Source organism: Epinephelus lanceolatus, chromosome 10 (genome assembly GCF_041903045.1).
Source record: "Epinephelus lanceolatus isolate andai-2023 chromosome 10, ASM4190304v1, whole genome shotgun sequence".
NCBI classification, from domain to species: Eukaryota; Metazoa; Chordata; class Actinopteri; order Perciformes; family Serranidae; genus Epinephelus; species Epinephelus lanceolatus.
The window spans coordinates 6,771,856-6,785,304 of record NC_135743.1 but is presented as its reverse complement, the minus strand read 5'-3'; the positions used below and the strand labels follow the sequence as shown (position 1 = coordinate 6,785,304).

The 13,449-nt window shown below is 41.0% G+C and overlaps 1 protein-coding gene across 5 annotated transcripts in view; it reads right to left on the bottom strand.

Annotated features, from left to right (window-relative positions):
• Positions 1 to 12,978, bottom strand: part of etv1 (ETS variant transcription factor 1) — a 30,278-nt gene extending 17,300 nt beyond the window's left edge. For 2 of the 5 annotated variants that reach the window (XM_033641507.2, XM_033641508.2), the window contains exons 1-5: positions 12,845 to 12,978; positions 12,455 to 12,559; positions 11,933 to 12,023; positions 11,556 to 11,603; positions 6,820 to 6,873 (exon numbers count right to left, since the gene is read on the bottom strand). In XM_033641507.2, coding sequence (XP_033497398.1) covers positions 6,820 to 6,873; positions 11,556 to 11,603; positions 11,933 to 12,023; positions 12,455 to 12,499 — 238 coding nt within the window. In that variant the 5' untranslated portion in view covers positions 12,500 to 12,559; positions 12,845 to 12,978. Of the gene's footprint in view, positions 1 to 6,819; positions 6,874 to 10,812; positions 11,497 to 11,555; positions 11,604 to 11,932; positions 12,024 to 12,454; positions 12,560 to 12,840 lie in introns of those variants that run through there. The other 3 variants (XM_078171378.1, XM_078171379.1, XM_033641510.2) reach the window with 3 other exon arrangements.
• Positions 12,979 to 13,449: the final 471 nt, after the last annotated feature.

The following is a 13,449-nucleotide window of genomic DNA, read 5'->3' as shown; positions in this document are numbered from 1 at the left end:
GTTCTTGCTCTACTTGCAGGGTGTATTTTTTTTTTAACATTTCAGATTCAAACTCTATTCAAACATAATTTCAGCAAACTGGCATACGTAAAGAGGGAGAGGAAAGATGGGGAGAGAATGGGGAAACGTACGAGATGGTAAACAAAATGTCACACATTGATGCATATTAGAACAACGTTATGTCAGCAGCTACAGAAAATAAATTTGCTCTAATGTTAAATTATGTGGAAGAGTTATCCATGAAAGATTACTATAACAATTTCCCTCCACACAACAAATTCCATGACTTTTCCAAAAATTTCAATGATTTTTACTAATTCAGTGACTTTTCCAGGCCTGGAAATGATGACTTTTCCAGGTTTCAGGCCTGTTATTGTATGCCCTCAATGTCATTTTTCCCCCAGTGGTATCGAAAAATGGTTTTAAATATTTATATTTTTAAAGGTGTTGTATCAAAAGTAAAAATTCCAGTATCCTGACAACACGACTGGTATTTATATATTATTAAAAAACAAACAAAGCTGTCTGACCCTTGCTTTTCGTAGTCAAGTACAGACCACGTCAAACAGCCACGCTGCTGCACAGATACTGATATGTGTAACTGTATGAATTATTACCAGGCCGTCACTGATTAAGAGAATTCATGATGGATAAGTTGAAGTTAAAAGACTTCTCCAAGCATCCGTCCGCCAACAGATTTGACATCTCTGTGACATCACTTACACAAACAGCTCACTTCAAATCTCATTTCTTCTGCCTTTTTCCTGACAGGGACTCTGTTAGTGAAATATGACAATCATAAATCTGGGTGTGCAGCACGCTCCTATAAATGCTTTATCTGCTTTCAGCTGGCTGTCAATACGTTCCAGACGACGACAACAGTGCTCATTGATCTGAAGGGGGGGGGGGGGGGGGGGAGGGGTGCGGGGGCTCTCTACCTATGGCCCCACAGTGAGCCTGGTGCATCTGAGAGGCTGTTAAGTGCCTGATCAGTCCTGATTAACATGCCATCATCTCAAGTCATGATCAACGCTAATCCAATTGGCTGCGCCTCTGACGAAAACCCAGTCAGTCAGAATGAAGTCAGGCTCGGGTTGCCTCGCAGATCGCCGTCTCACCGCGACTGCACACAAAGCGGTGGTGAGGCCGTCCCCACAGCATCCCACAGCAATGAGGGGAATGATTTTTGACTGACGTTCCAGGCTGAGAGACGGCCTTTTTCCTGAGTTAAAAACATGAAATCATGAACGGAGAAAGGAAATCCATCAACTCCTGGTTCAACTAGAGTACAAACATTTAGACACTCGATGACCCAAAAGACTCAAATCTGTGGTTTGGGAGTATTTTTCTTTCAAATACACCCACAGTCTGGAGGGTCTCTGCGGCTGCGAGGGGCTGAGAGAGGAGGATGTTTTGGGGAGTTTTCTCACGGCTGACTGACAGCTGCCGTACGAGCAGGGGTCGATCTGCCAACACCCCATCTGACGCACAGCCGAGCCCCTGGGGGACGGGCCACACGGGCCCGGCATGACAAAGCTCAGGGGTTGTTCGCAGCCCTCGCTGGGGGCCTGACCTTTCCAGGTCATCGATCGGAGGTCAAAGAGACACTTCCTGAGGGGAGACCTTTGACGACGCTGACATGGCTGAGCCTCGTTAAAGGCTTACAGAGTCAAAACAGTGCCTCAGTTTTGAATGTCGAGATCATAATCAGCATCTCTTTAATTACCAACTACAATAAACATACATTTATTTTGTTTTCTGGGCTCAGAACGTGCCCCTGACTTCTGGTGTGCAGCTCACCTCATCCTAAACTGCCTTTTTTTTCTTCAATTAACACTGAATCAACATGAGTTTATTTAACAGAAATACATCTATAAAAATGCTGTGTTTAACTGTATGCATCACACCAGCTATTAGCAACAGCTCCATGTGTGCAGCAGCACAGGGCCTTAAATTAGAAATGGAAATGTCACAATAGATTTCGTCAGTGGGGTGCCAAGGTACACAAATCAATAGCAAGGGCATTGCCTCTGACTAAAACAGAGACTTCCTTTTTAGTCCAGAATGTCATGCCCATCACTGCTTGATTGCTCTCATTATCTACATATTGATTAACTGAGATGGTAGGGTGTTTAAAAGTAGCAGCAGTTAGAACAATTACTGGGTCTATTTTGAATGCAAATGTTTTTGTTTTTTTCTGTGTCATTAACTCCAATATTCTGCAATTTTCTTTGGTATTTGGTGCACAGAGTCAATAAAAATCTTTGCTTTTAACAGAATAAACAATAAGGTCACGTTAAAAGGACAATTCGTCCTTCGTTTCAGCTCTGTTATACACGTAAGGAAATTATTCAGGGTCAAAATGAATTTTCCTTCTCAACTTTTGTTCTAATAATTCCATATTAATTGCCATTTTTCTGGCAATCCTTTTGGTACATTATCAAAGAACTCTTGGCCGCAAACGTTCAGTTATTCTCAGGTACAAATGGTGTGTTTTGGCAGAACCAGAGCCTACGTTTGGCAGATATTTCTCCAGTCCATTCATAAAAAAATACAGGTCTTTTGGCAACAGCGAAAAACCTTCCATTCCATTTTCACCTACTGTAGGTGCTCGCCTTTGCTGTTAAATGATGGAGGCTCAGATCGGCTGGTAACGTGTGGCCTCATTTTACACCTCCTCTACTCCTTCGTTCCCTGCTAAGTTATGCTAATGGTAAGCATCTGTGTCGGAGTTTGGAGACAAAGAAAATTCTCCTTCTCCTCCTTCAGCCCGAGGACACTTTTGCTTCGAGGCCGCTCACATGCTGCTTCTGTGCTGCATGGATGGAGAGTGCGTAGTCGACATTGAGACAAACTGTCATGGCTTCTCGAGAGGTGATAAATCTAAGGCCATGGAAATATAAAATTACACACAGGGAAAGGAATTTCAAAGCTGTCTTTCTGACACAATCTTTGAAGCTACAGTCGCCTCGACAGATTCGTTTCTTTCATTATTTTTGTTTCACCATTTTCTCATTCTAGCTGTGAACTAAACAGATTACCAGAACATATAAAAAATACTGTCGCTTACTATTGCTGTTAAGTTCACTGAAGCAATCATGAGCTAAAACTACCAGTGTAAAACTATAACTACATGAAAAATAAAAAGTAGTTAATCCAAAATAGAGTATGAGTACAGTTAGAAAACAATAAAGAATTAGGGCGAACATTTAGGACTGTTCTAAAACATACTGTATATTTTAATGGCTTTATTTTCCTTAAAATAAGATTCAACAATTCATTAAACTCCTGTCAGAATATGTTGATATGAAAAAAATACATATACTTTTGCCACGTTAGTTGTTTCTTTTGCTAATGCTACCATGTAGCTAGCACAAATAGCAAGGGACGTTAGCTAGTTGAAAATAAAAACAAACAACACAACCGGACAAATTATTTTTTGGACTAGTGCTAATTATGCTACTCTCAAAGACATGTTTCAGCATTTTAAGTTAACACTATTACACTTATAAAAGAAATTCAACTGTTGCCACACTCTCAGCTGGTTACAACTGTCTTTACATTTTAAAATTTGGTTGAATTTAGGTTGTGATATTTGGTGACCAAAATTTAACGTCAACGTCTAATGTCAGCATTAACTGATGTTGAATACTGATGACAGATGACGTTAACATTTTGTTAGTTTTAAGTTGTACTGTTAAGTAACAAAAATCCAACATCTTCCAAACATCTCATGCCAGCGTCATCTTGACCTAGAATATTGAAAACGCAAAATGTCTATACAACCTGAAATTCTATTGTCATTAGACATTTAAAATATCTTCAACCTCATTTTCATTCTAACCAAAATTTAACATCTGCCTGACGTAACAGTGCAACGTCTTTCTGGTGTCATTTTAATGTCCGTTGCCAGCAGGGCTTGTTGTTTCTTTTGCTAATGCTATCAACTGGCTAGCACAGACAGCCTCCTAGCTAGCAATTAGGCTAAAGACGCAACTGGACAAATTTTGGCCAATGCTAACTCTGCTATGCATGTTTCAGCATTTACAGATAACACTAAAGAAATGCTATTGTTGCTACACTAATTGTTTTTTTGCTAATACTACTAACTAGTTAGCACAAATAGCAAACTAGCTAGCAACACAACAGGAAAAAATACATTTTGGCTAACGCTAGCTATGCCTCCGTCAAAGACGTGCTCCAGCTTTTACAATTGAAGATAGGTAACTTTATATTTGGTTTAAACAAACTTTGATACAGGTAAGATTTACAACTGATGCTAATGCTGTATGAAAAGTAATACAATTAATTAAACTGCAATGGAGTTTTTTTTATTTTATATCTCAGTGCAACACCAATTGTTTTCAAGTAAAGGGCTACAGAAATATTTTACAGGACAAGGCTGCTGTTATTTTGTATTTTTTAATTGCCAACAAATCCCATGAAAAGATAAAAACTTACAGTAATTCGCCCCCCATGCGCACTCATTTAAAGATGTACCACAAATCTTTAAAAACAGGTCACAAACATGTCGTTCAAATTTTAAATACCAGTACACAATTTCCTGAAACAGCTCAGCACTTTAGGTTTTAGGAAACATAACTCAAGGAGGAGTAAACAATGCATTTGTTGGGAACTCTTTAACAGTTTGACGACAACAGTGGAGCTCTGTAGCACAGAGGAAAAAGATGTTCGTCTTTTGATACGCTGATTAGTTTGGGTCTTTTCGTAGGATTTGTTGACAATAAGGAGAATATAGTATATCGCTAGGACTGTTCTTAATGTACCCATCGAAGCTGCTTTGTTGCAGTATTGAGATTTACTACATGTAATTACTTCCACTCTTACTCACTGTCCTTCTCTTCTCAGTCTCACAACTTCTAGCTACATCTTTTTCCATCTCTGTCTCTCAACCCCACCGTCCGCCCCTCCATCTCTCGGCTCGGTGAAACCCATATGGGAGAGCTGCCGGCTGGGATGCCTGCTCGAGTGCCCAACCACGGTGCCCTCACCCTCCCGCCATCTGTTAGTGCCTCTCCAGTCTGCTGCAGGTTTGCCAACAGGACAATTCAGATGGTCAGCAGTCTCCTGCCACCATGGCCACCCACCCTGGCTACCTCTGAAGGACAACGGGACAGTCTCGGTGACCTCTGGTTCTCTATTGTACACCAACATCGCTCCTCCATCTTGGATTTTAGGGCAAGGTAATTCACACCCATGGGTCAGGTTTTATATTTATTGCTGTGGCATTCTGAACAATACAAAGTCAAGCAAGATGAATGAAAAGGATCTCAGAGGGCAAAATATTCAAGGACACGGGAGGATTCGTCACAACTATGGTTTACTTATTCTAAGCTCGTCTTTGTTCAGAATGAGGAGCAAAAATAGGTCTAAATAAATAAATTCATGAAGAAAATTCAACAAAATCGACGACAAAAGTTGCAAATCCGGGTATGACATTTAAAGGCATGCATTAAGTTTGTAACATTAAAGCAAGATTTGTAAGAAGTGTTTAAAAGGATGATGAAAGTGTTCTCATCAACCTGAGAATTGATGATAAAAAGACAGAGAGAAAACACAGACCCCCCTCTGGTTTTTAATCTAGGCAACCAACAGGAACCTGCTGGAGGATCTCAGGCTGTGATCTGGCTCACAAGGGGTTAAAAGGTCCGAGATCTAGCTTTATGTTTTCTAAAATCGTACAATCTAAGACTAGGAGATTTCCAATGACAATATCAAATGTGACCTTTTCTCTTTGTTCTAGTTTCACACTTTTGTATTCTGTCCAACTTTACTTCCAGGTTAAAGGGCGTAGAGGACATAGGGAAGACTTATTTTGTGTCTTTTCTCACAGTTTCATGGGCGTTTTGGCTCATCTGAAAGACATGTGCTCGCTCCGGGTCCCACTGAGCTCCACTCACTCCATTTCTGTCCCCACCTTGGCACTACTTCCCCCAGAAGTGGACCGTGCCAAGTCACCAGTCACCATGTGCAGCCACCGTGCACGACCAGGTGAAGTACGGCTAACTACCTCGTCCTTATTAATGTGAGTGTAAGATCAGCTCAGGTCCAGCGATGGAATTTTTTTTTATCAAACTCTTGGAGAGTATTCTTAGAAATTGTTTTTCTTGCAGGGAAAAAATAGAGAAAGCAGGAAATAAAATCATGCTTACTTTCAAGCTGTATACCAGAAGGCCAACAAGCCTTCAACTGGGAAGGATAAATGTAGTATTAACTAATATTAAACTGCCAGATTTAGAAAATCTAACCACACTCGATGGTTTGCACAAAAAGCTCTTCGAGGAGAGGTTACCTAGGAGCAATTTTTAAAAGATTTTATTATAAAAAGCCATCAATTGACAGCAGTTTGGCCTACCTGGAGTTAAAAATATCACTTCAACCCCCTGAAAAAAATCTGCCACAATATTGTGATGTTTATGCAAATAAATCACAGTGCAATAATATCTGAGTGGTGGTGAGAGGTACATGAGCAACAGAGGGAAGGGAGAGACAGATATAGAGCTAGAGAGAGACAGAGGGAGAAGGACACCCCCCCCACCCCCACCTTCCTCCACCCATGCACCTGTCTGCAGACCCGCAAGACTGCTGCAGCTCTCCAGAGAGCACTTGTGCGAGCAAAGGTGAGGGTACCGAGAGACACGGAAAAACACACACCGCCACATGCACTCTCCCCGAGTACAAACACACCAGTCGAGACGAGTGGAAAGATAAAAAAAAAACACCACAGATGTTCACACACATAAACACAAACGTGCACACAGACACAGAGAGAGAAAAGAGACGTGGCCTCTTACTCACAGTTTTCAGTCTGGAAGTCTGGAACGAACTGCTCGTCATTGTCGGGAACTTGAGCTAAAGACACAAGCAAGAGAAGAAGAAAGGGAATGATTGTTTCTGATGTTGATGGACAACGCAGCATTGATCACAGCTCTCTGCAGCCCAGTACCCTCCTCTGGCAAACAGTCTCCTGGGATATTAGGTTGGCTTATCCCAGCATTGTTTGCCTCTGCTGTCGGCTCAAGAACACAGCTGCGAAAAATATGTTTTACAGGAAATCAGGGCAAGGAGTACTTTGTTTTTCCTTGGTGCCCATGTTAAAAAAAAAGTGCAGTAATCTTGTATATGCTGTCATAACTAAAAAAAAAAATCAAAACTAAACTCTAGAAGTCTTTGTATTTTTTACTTTAGAAACATCAAAATTTAGATTATTTTTTAACAAATCATCTCCTTAAAAAATAATCAAATTAGATTTTACATAACAAAACAATCTCACAACAAAGTCCGTTTAGTCGACATTTTAGAGCTTTCAATCGTCTTACACAATCTTCCTCAGCAGATGAAGACTTCACGGTTGTAGTTGTTCAGATTTCCATTTTTGTGACTTAAAATTTAATTAAACCAAATCTCAATGTAGTTTTCCTTTTAGTGCAACAGTCTTGTCTCAACATACAAACACTCATATCTAAAACATTTCAGGTTGATTTGTATTATTATTATTTTTTCACTTGTTTTAATAAAATCAGAGTTCTGTAGCTTAACAATAGAAAAATAAAAGACTTGTGAACAGCCAGGAAATGCACCATAATTACAGATCTGGCAACAACCATGTACAAAATAACCTTGAAATGTTATGAGCAATATGTTTTCCCTGATTTACGAAAGAAGTTGTAGAATGTAATTTTTCCAACAAACGCCAGCCTGCGAGGGATTTAATATTTTGCTTTAGGTGGCCGTCTACTTCCTAATTCCACTTCCTGAGGTCGCTTTGTCCATTGACTGCTCCGCAGCCTCGGCTCTCACTCCTTGCCAGCAGCCAAACACCCATTGTTAACAGTATCTAATTGGCTTCTTCCCTACTGGTGAATCCACCTGTACCTACCGAGTTAGGTCTGTTCCAAACCTTCCAATGCCTCACCTGCGCTTCAAACGCCCCTGCACTCGGCCTAATGCTAAAATAATGAAGTCTGCACTGCTCCGGCTCCAATTAGACATGTACATATTTATATCACACATATTTACACTCAGTGACAGTTCTCCGTGTCCCTCAAGTTCGTCTCTCTCTGGCGAAAGGCAAAAGGAGATTTAAATGTGTCATTAGCACGTCTATTTATACACACAATGAGGTGGATCCTCATTATCACAGGATCAGTAACATGCCTCAACATGTCGAGAGATCTTGGAAAAAAAATCACTGATGTTCCTTTTTTGTCACTCTTGATGTGATCAGGGATGTTTTTTCTCACCAGAGGTGTGAATTGAGGAGAGTAAACAATCAACAGATCAAGAGGAGAAATTGCTCCATATTTTCCAACAACGTCAAGCGGGTGCAGAGAGCAGCAAACAAAGACTTGTAATGACTTCACTCCAGATTCTGCTGTGGTTAAAGCCATCAACTCTCTATTGTATGCAACTGCTTTCAACGCAATTTGTATTTCAACCTGGTTTAATTACGTCTGATCTGGAAACAAGTTTGCTGTATTACTCCACTTTGTTGCCTGCTTTCTTAAAGGGCCACGACAAGATAATTTGAATTATCTATTAGGTGAAAACAAATACGAAGGGAAGTCCTTACATGTTAAGGCATACTCAAATCTTCTGAAGCCTCAAAGCTTTGACTCTCTAAATCATATTTTTTTTCTCTTTTGTCTTCAGTAGTCAAAACCACAACATACACATCTGCAAAACCGACACAAGAATGAAAAATACGCAAATGAAAATGGAACTCAGAGAGAGCTCTCGTCTCACGATTACAACTCAAACAAACTTGCAGAAACTTCACAAAACCTAACTTGGAAAAGGGACAAAGAGAGAAGAGAAACAAAAAAAAAAGAAAAAAAAAAGAAGGCAGCAGTGTTTCTGTGTCCAAAAAGGAAGTACAGGATGGATGAGTCACCGGCCTCAGTCTGTGAATGAGCCAGCTGATCTCTGCAACAAACTCCTGGGGAGAACGGCAGAGCTGGAAATCTGCCGCCATTCACAAAAAAACAAAAAGAAAAAAAGAGAGAAAGGAAGGACAGAAGGGAAAAAAGGAGCAAGGATGAAAAAGGAGAAGTTGTAAACACGAGGCCTGAGCAGGAGACACAATCAGAGGCGTTTCCTAAACCCTGCGACAGCTCTGCAAACGAGGTGGAGTTTTAAACAAATTTCACATTTTGCCTGCGCTGATTTCAGAGACAAATTATGCTGTGAGATATCACTGTATAAACAACAACAACAAAAAAAAGATAAGAAATCTCTAGAATTAATGAGACTTTTTTCCCCCAATAGAAAAGGTACTTTAAGTTAAAAAAAAAAAAAAAACCTAGGTGGAGGTGGAGGTGGAGAAGTGGTTTGTGGGGGTCAAGCGTGCGCCTGTCAGCTGACAAACACCCTCAACCTCTCGGTCTTTGAGTCGGAAATTCAGTCTGTCTCTCATAATTCCTCCTCTTGTTCCAATTACCTGAACTAATAAATCTTAGAAATGGGAAGGTATTCCTTTTCATCTTAATGGACAGGAAGTCATTCATTAAATCTACAATCTGGACGCGCACATCATCACATTGATCCATGACAGGCAGAACTGTAATCTTTAACAGTAATACCTCTTATCAGCCGCCGCCGTCTCTTTTCTCACTTTGGATACTGAAATATTAAAATCATGTCTTATTCTTTTTACACGCCCTGCGGTGTGCACCGTGCCGCGCCGCCTCATAATCTAACTGCTGCTCAGATTCACCTACTCAACTACTCCAATATCTGTTTCAAAGCATACTTTTCATTTTTTAAAAGCTTTGGATTGCACTGCGAGGATTTTCAAATGTGTTAAAGAATAGATGGAGCCCATAAATGATTGAGAGTCTTCTTCACCTGTGTGAGGCGTGCAAGCTAAAATTTCTCCTGACACTTTTCCAGGGGATGTATTACGCCTCAATCCTTATTTTTATAAAAAGTATTAAAGTTGATTGAATTACAGCGTGCACTTGAGAGTTCTACTTTACAGCTAGAATTATGGCTTTACAACCTGAGCACTGACTGGTATGTTGAAATAGATACAGCTGGCATTTTATTGCTGCAATGACATGATATAAAATGTTTAATTTCAAAAATTCAAATTCTAATTGGCTTATTTTACACAAATAAAACAGCACAATATTGATAAAAAGATATATTTGAGCCTTCGTACATTAGATGTGGATCTGTTCTCACAACTTCTAATTATCCAAATTTTAATTAAAAGACTAAAAATAACCCTAACAGTAATTTTACACATTAAAACTGAGCTTTTTTTTTTTTTTAAAGCACTACATTTTTCACATATAAATTATTTTTTAAAATAAATTAACGCAAACTTTTACTACAAAACAATTTGGTTTTTCTACTCTTATAACACTGTATGTACAAACCAGTACGGTGTAGTAAAGGGAAGATGCCTTCTATCATTACCAAGTGTCATAAACGTAATTTTAACACCACTGCTTTGGTCAATTTGCATAAAAAAATACTTTACTTTTTGACTTATATACATGCAAAAATTACTTTAAATCCCCTGTTCCAAGCAATGATGTGCTTACACACTGCACAAATTCACACTGTCTGGATTTAAAATCAAAAACTACTTCCAGTAACCCTGAACATGTTCCAAACTCTAAAATATGCACGCTACTGAGATACAAACTTTCAGATTACATGCAATATTCAAAGAAATTCGCATCTGAGTGAGATGCAAATACAACAGTCAAGCAAAGAAGCCAAGTGGAACATGCACATGCACATAAAAAAAAGTCAATAAGATGAACAATATTCACCACTAACCAAAACTTCGGTGCTGCAGACACGGTGGAAAGAGGACACTCGCACTTAAATCCTGAAGCATCACGTCTCAGTTAGACCACAATGAGCAAGTCTTGCCATTAGAGAAAAAAATATATTAAAAAAGCAAAGAAATTGATAAATATGTTTTTCTGTAAAAATCAATCGTTGCTTTGAGAGACTGATTCTGGTGTTTTAAAAGTCTGCGATTAAAAGAAAAATTATAGATCCATTCTTTTTTTTTTTTTCTTGCCGCCAAGAAATGAAATTGAAGAAGACAAGGTGATGGTACAGCTGGAGAAGATAGAGAGGTGTGCTGAGAGGAAGCAGAGAGAGAGAGAGAGAGAGAGGGAGAGGGAGGGAGAGAAAGGGGGAGAGCAGATGAGAGAGAGAGAGAGAGAGCCGGTAGGCTACAGCAGAGCTCTGGTGGAGGTGGAGGTGGTGGCGGTTGCTGGCGTGCAGCGTGTTAGCTCCTGCCAAAAGCAGAAGAGACAGTGAGCGTCGGAGAGCCTTCTCCTGGTAATTTGTGATGACACTCTCTGGGTAGAGCCTCCTCGGTCTCCCTCAAGACCCCTCTCTCACAGTCTCTAATGTATGCATGACACACAAGGTGCCTCTTCCACACAGGCTTTTAATTGGACTGCGACGCTAGGCTTGTAACTCCAGGCAGCTTTTTTCCCCCCTCACAACCTATCCATTTTTACCCATCTCTCCTCCTTTTCTTGCTCGAGATTTAAAACACTCACCTTCCGCCAGCCAAGTCTCCTGCAGCTGACTGAGGTCCTGGAAGAGCTCTGGAAGGGGGGGAAACGAAGCAAGAGAACAAGGCTTGAAGGCAGTTAAAAAACACAGTCAAAGCCCTGGAGGAGCATCAGAAACAACTGACTTCATTACAGCGGGCTGATACGCCGTCAGAGCCATTGGAGCTCAGTGGGCACGTGTGCAGCTAATAACAAGTCAATTTGTGTCTCTGACCACTGACAGAGCCTTGTGAGACTCATCACAGGCCGCTGTGTTGTAATTGAGACTCTGTAGTTAGCAGCGCAGGTGGCCACAAACCAATTGAATTTTGCTAAATGTTTAGGAGCCGTGAAATTAACTTCTCCCCCTGCCCTCTGCCTACCTTCAGTGTCCAAAGCCAGGTCGGACTTAATGAATTTTCTCTTTCTGTCATTTGCTGGCCTCTCGCAGCTCGTTGTCTTTTCTTGCGGCTTCTGCAACAAAAACAAAGGAAAAAAAAGAAAGAAGACACAAATCAATTTATTCTTCTCCTCATTGGAGCAGTGATTCTGTTGTTGGCTGCTGCACACATGCAACTGAAAGAGCCACTCATTGATGCCTTTTAAAGCCATGCAAAGGGACCTGTGCTTCAGGTATAATTAACATGGTGCATGACCAATAACAGTGTAGTAGTGGGCACCTTGTTTAGCTGTTTATCTTTGATTATTAGATGAAACTTAAATGGTCCCTGAGAGAGAAATGAGTCTTGGCAGCAGCAGGAAGAAAGACAAGAGATGAGATCAGAAGAAATAGAAAAGTATTAGAAAGAAGAACAAGCAGGAAAGATATTAAAGATGATGTGAAAGTTCTGCATCTGTTATTTGATTTGCTTCCAAGTTTGTTTTTTTGGTTAATGATAACTCACTTTGGAGTTACAGTAAGGCACTTGCTGGTCGTGAAATCTATCCATGCTGCACCGCTGTGGCTTTAATTGACGAGCAGAGTCCTCAGAGTCTCCTGTCCGGTCACCCTTCAAAGAAGCGAGATGGATAGAAAGCAGAAAGACAGAGCACATGAATGGATGTCTCTGAGTTTCATTCATTAAGGCACAGTTGAGTTCAGGAACCTCTTGCGATGGTTTTAAGACGGAAATCACCGACAACACCTCCGGCGATGCTGTAAAGTTAAGTTGACAATCTGCAAATTTCGTGCGTAATCGAGGAGCGAGCTGGGCTGCAGGGCGCGCCGAAATGTTTTACACGATAGAATAAAGTTATGGAGCAGAGGAAGTGTGGAGAAACTGACACGTACTTACCCAGCGACCTCGCTTTCATCCGCGCGCAGAGTGCCACGGAGCGGCTGCAGGATCTCCACAGTCCCGGCTGCTGCTTGCGCTTCTCCCCGCTCACTGTGTTGCTTTCTAGCGGCTTGGCATCGCCTCCCGGGGCCTCCCATGGAAACAAGCCGCACTCCGCTTCCTATTGGTCGTCAATGTCTTTCACTGGATCAGATTGCTGGCAGTCAATCACGCACGGCTGCAGGCGGTAAGCATCGGAGAAGTCAATGGTCACATTCAAGTGTCGTGCGCTTTTATAATTAAAAAAAAGTTTGGACTTTTGGAGTTATTTTTCAACAGGAAATACGCACCAAACTTACGCATAATTTTGTCATGCTTTTAAAGTTACACACATGCAAACTGCACCTGCACACCCCCTCCCCTAACACACACACACACACACACAGTCCTGTCTTTACCCCCTCTCCCTCTCGTTTTCCTCGCGCACAGTGTGTGTACACACAAACACACTCCTCACTCCTCTCCCGGTCAAGTTTGTGTCCATGGTAACTGTGTTTTGAAGAGTCTCCAGAGGGACTTGCTTGAACGGCCAGCTCTTCCCTCTCCTGTAAGGGATACATTGT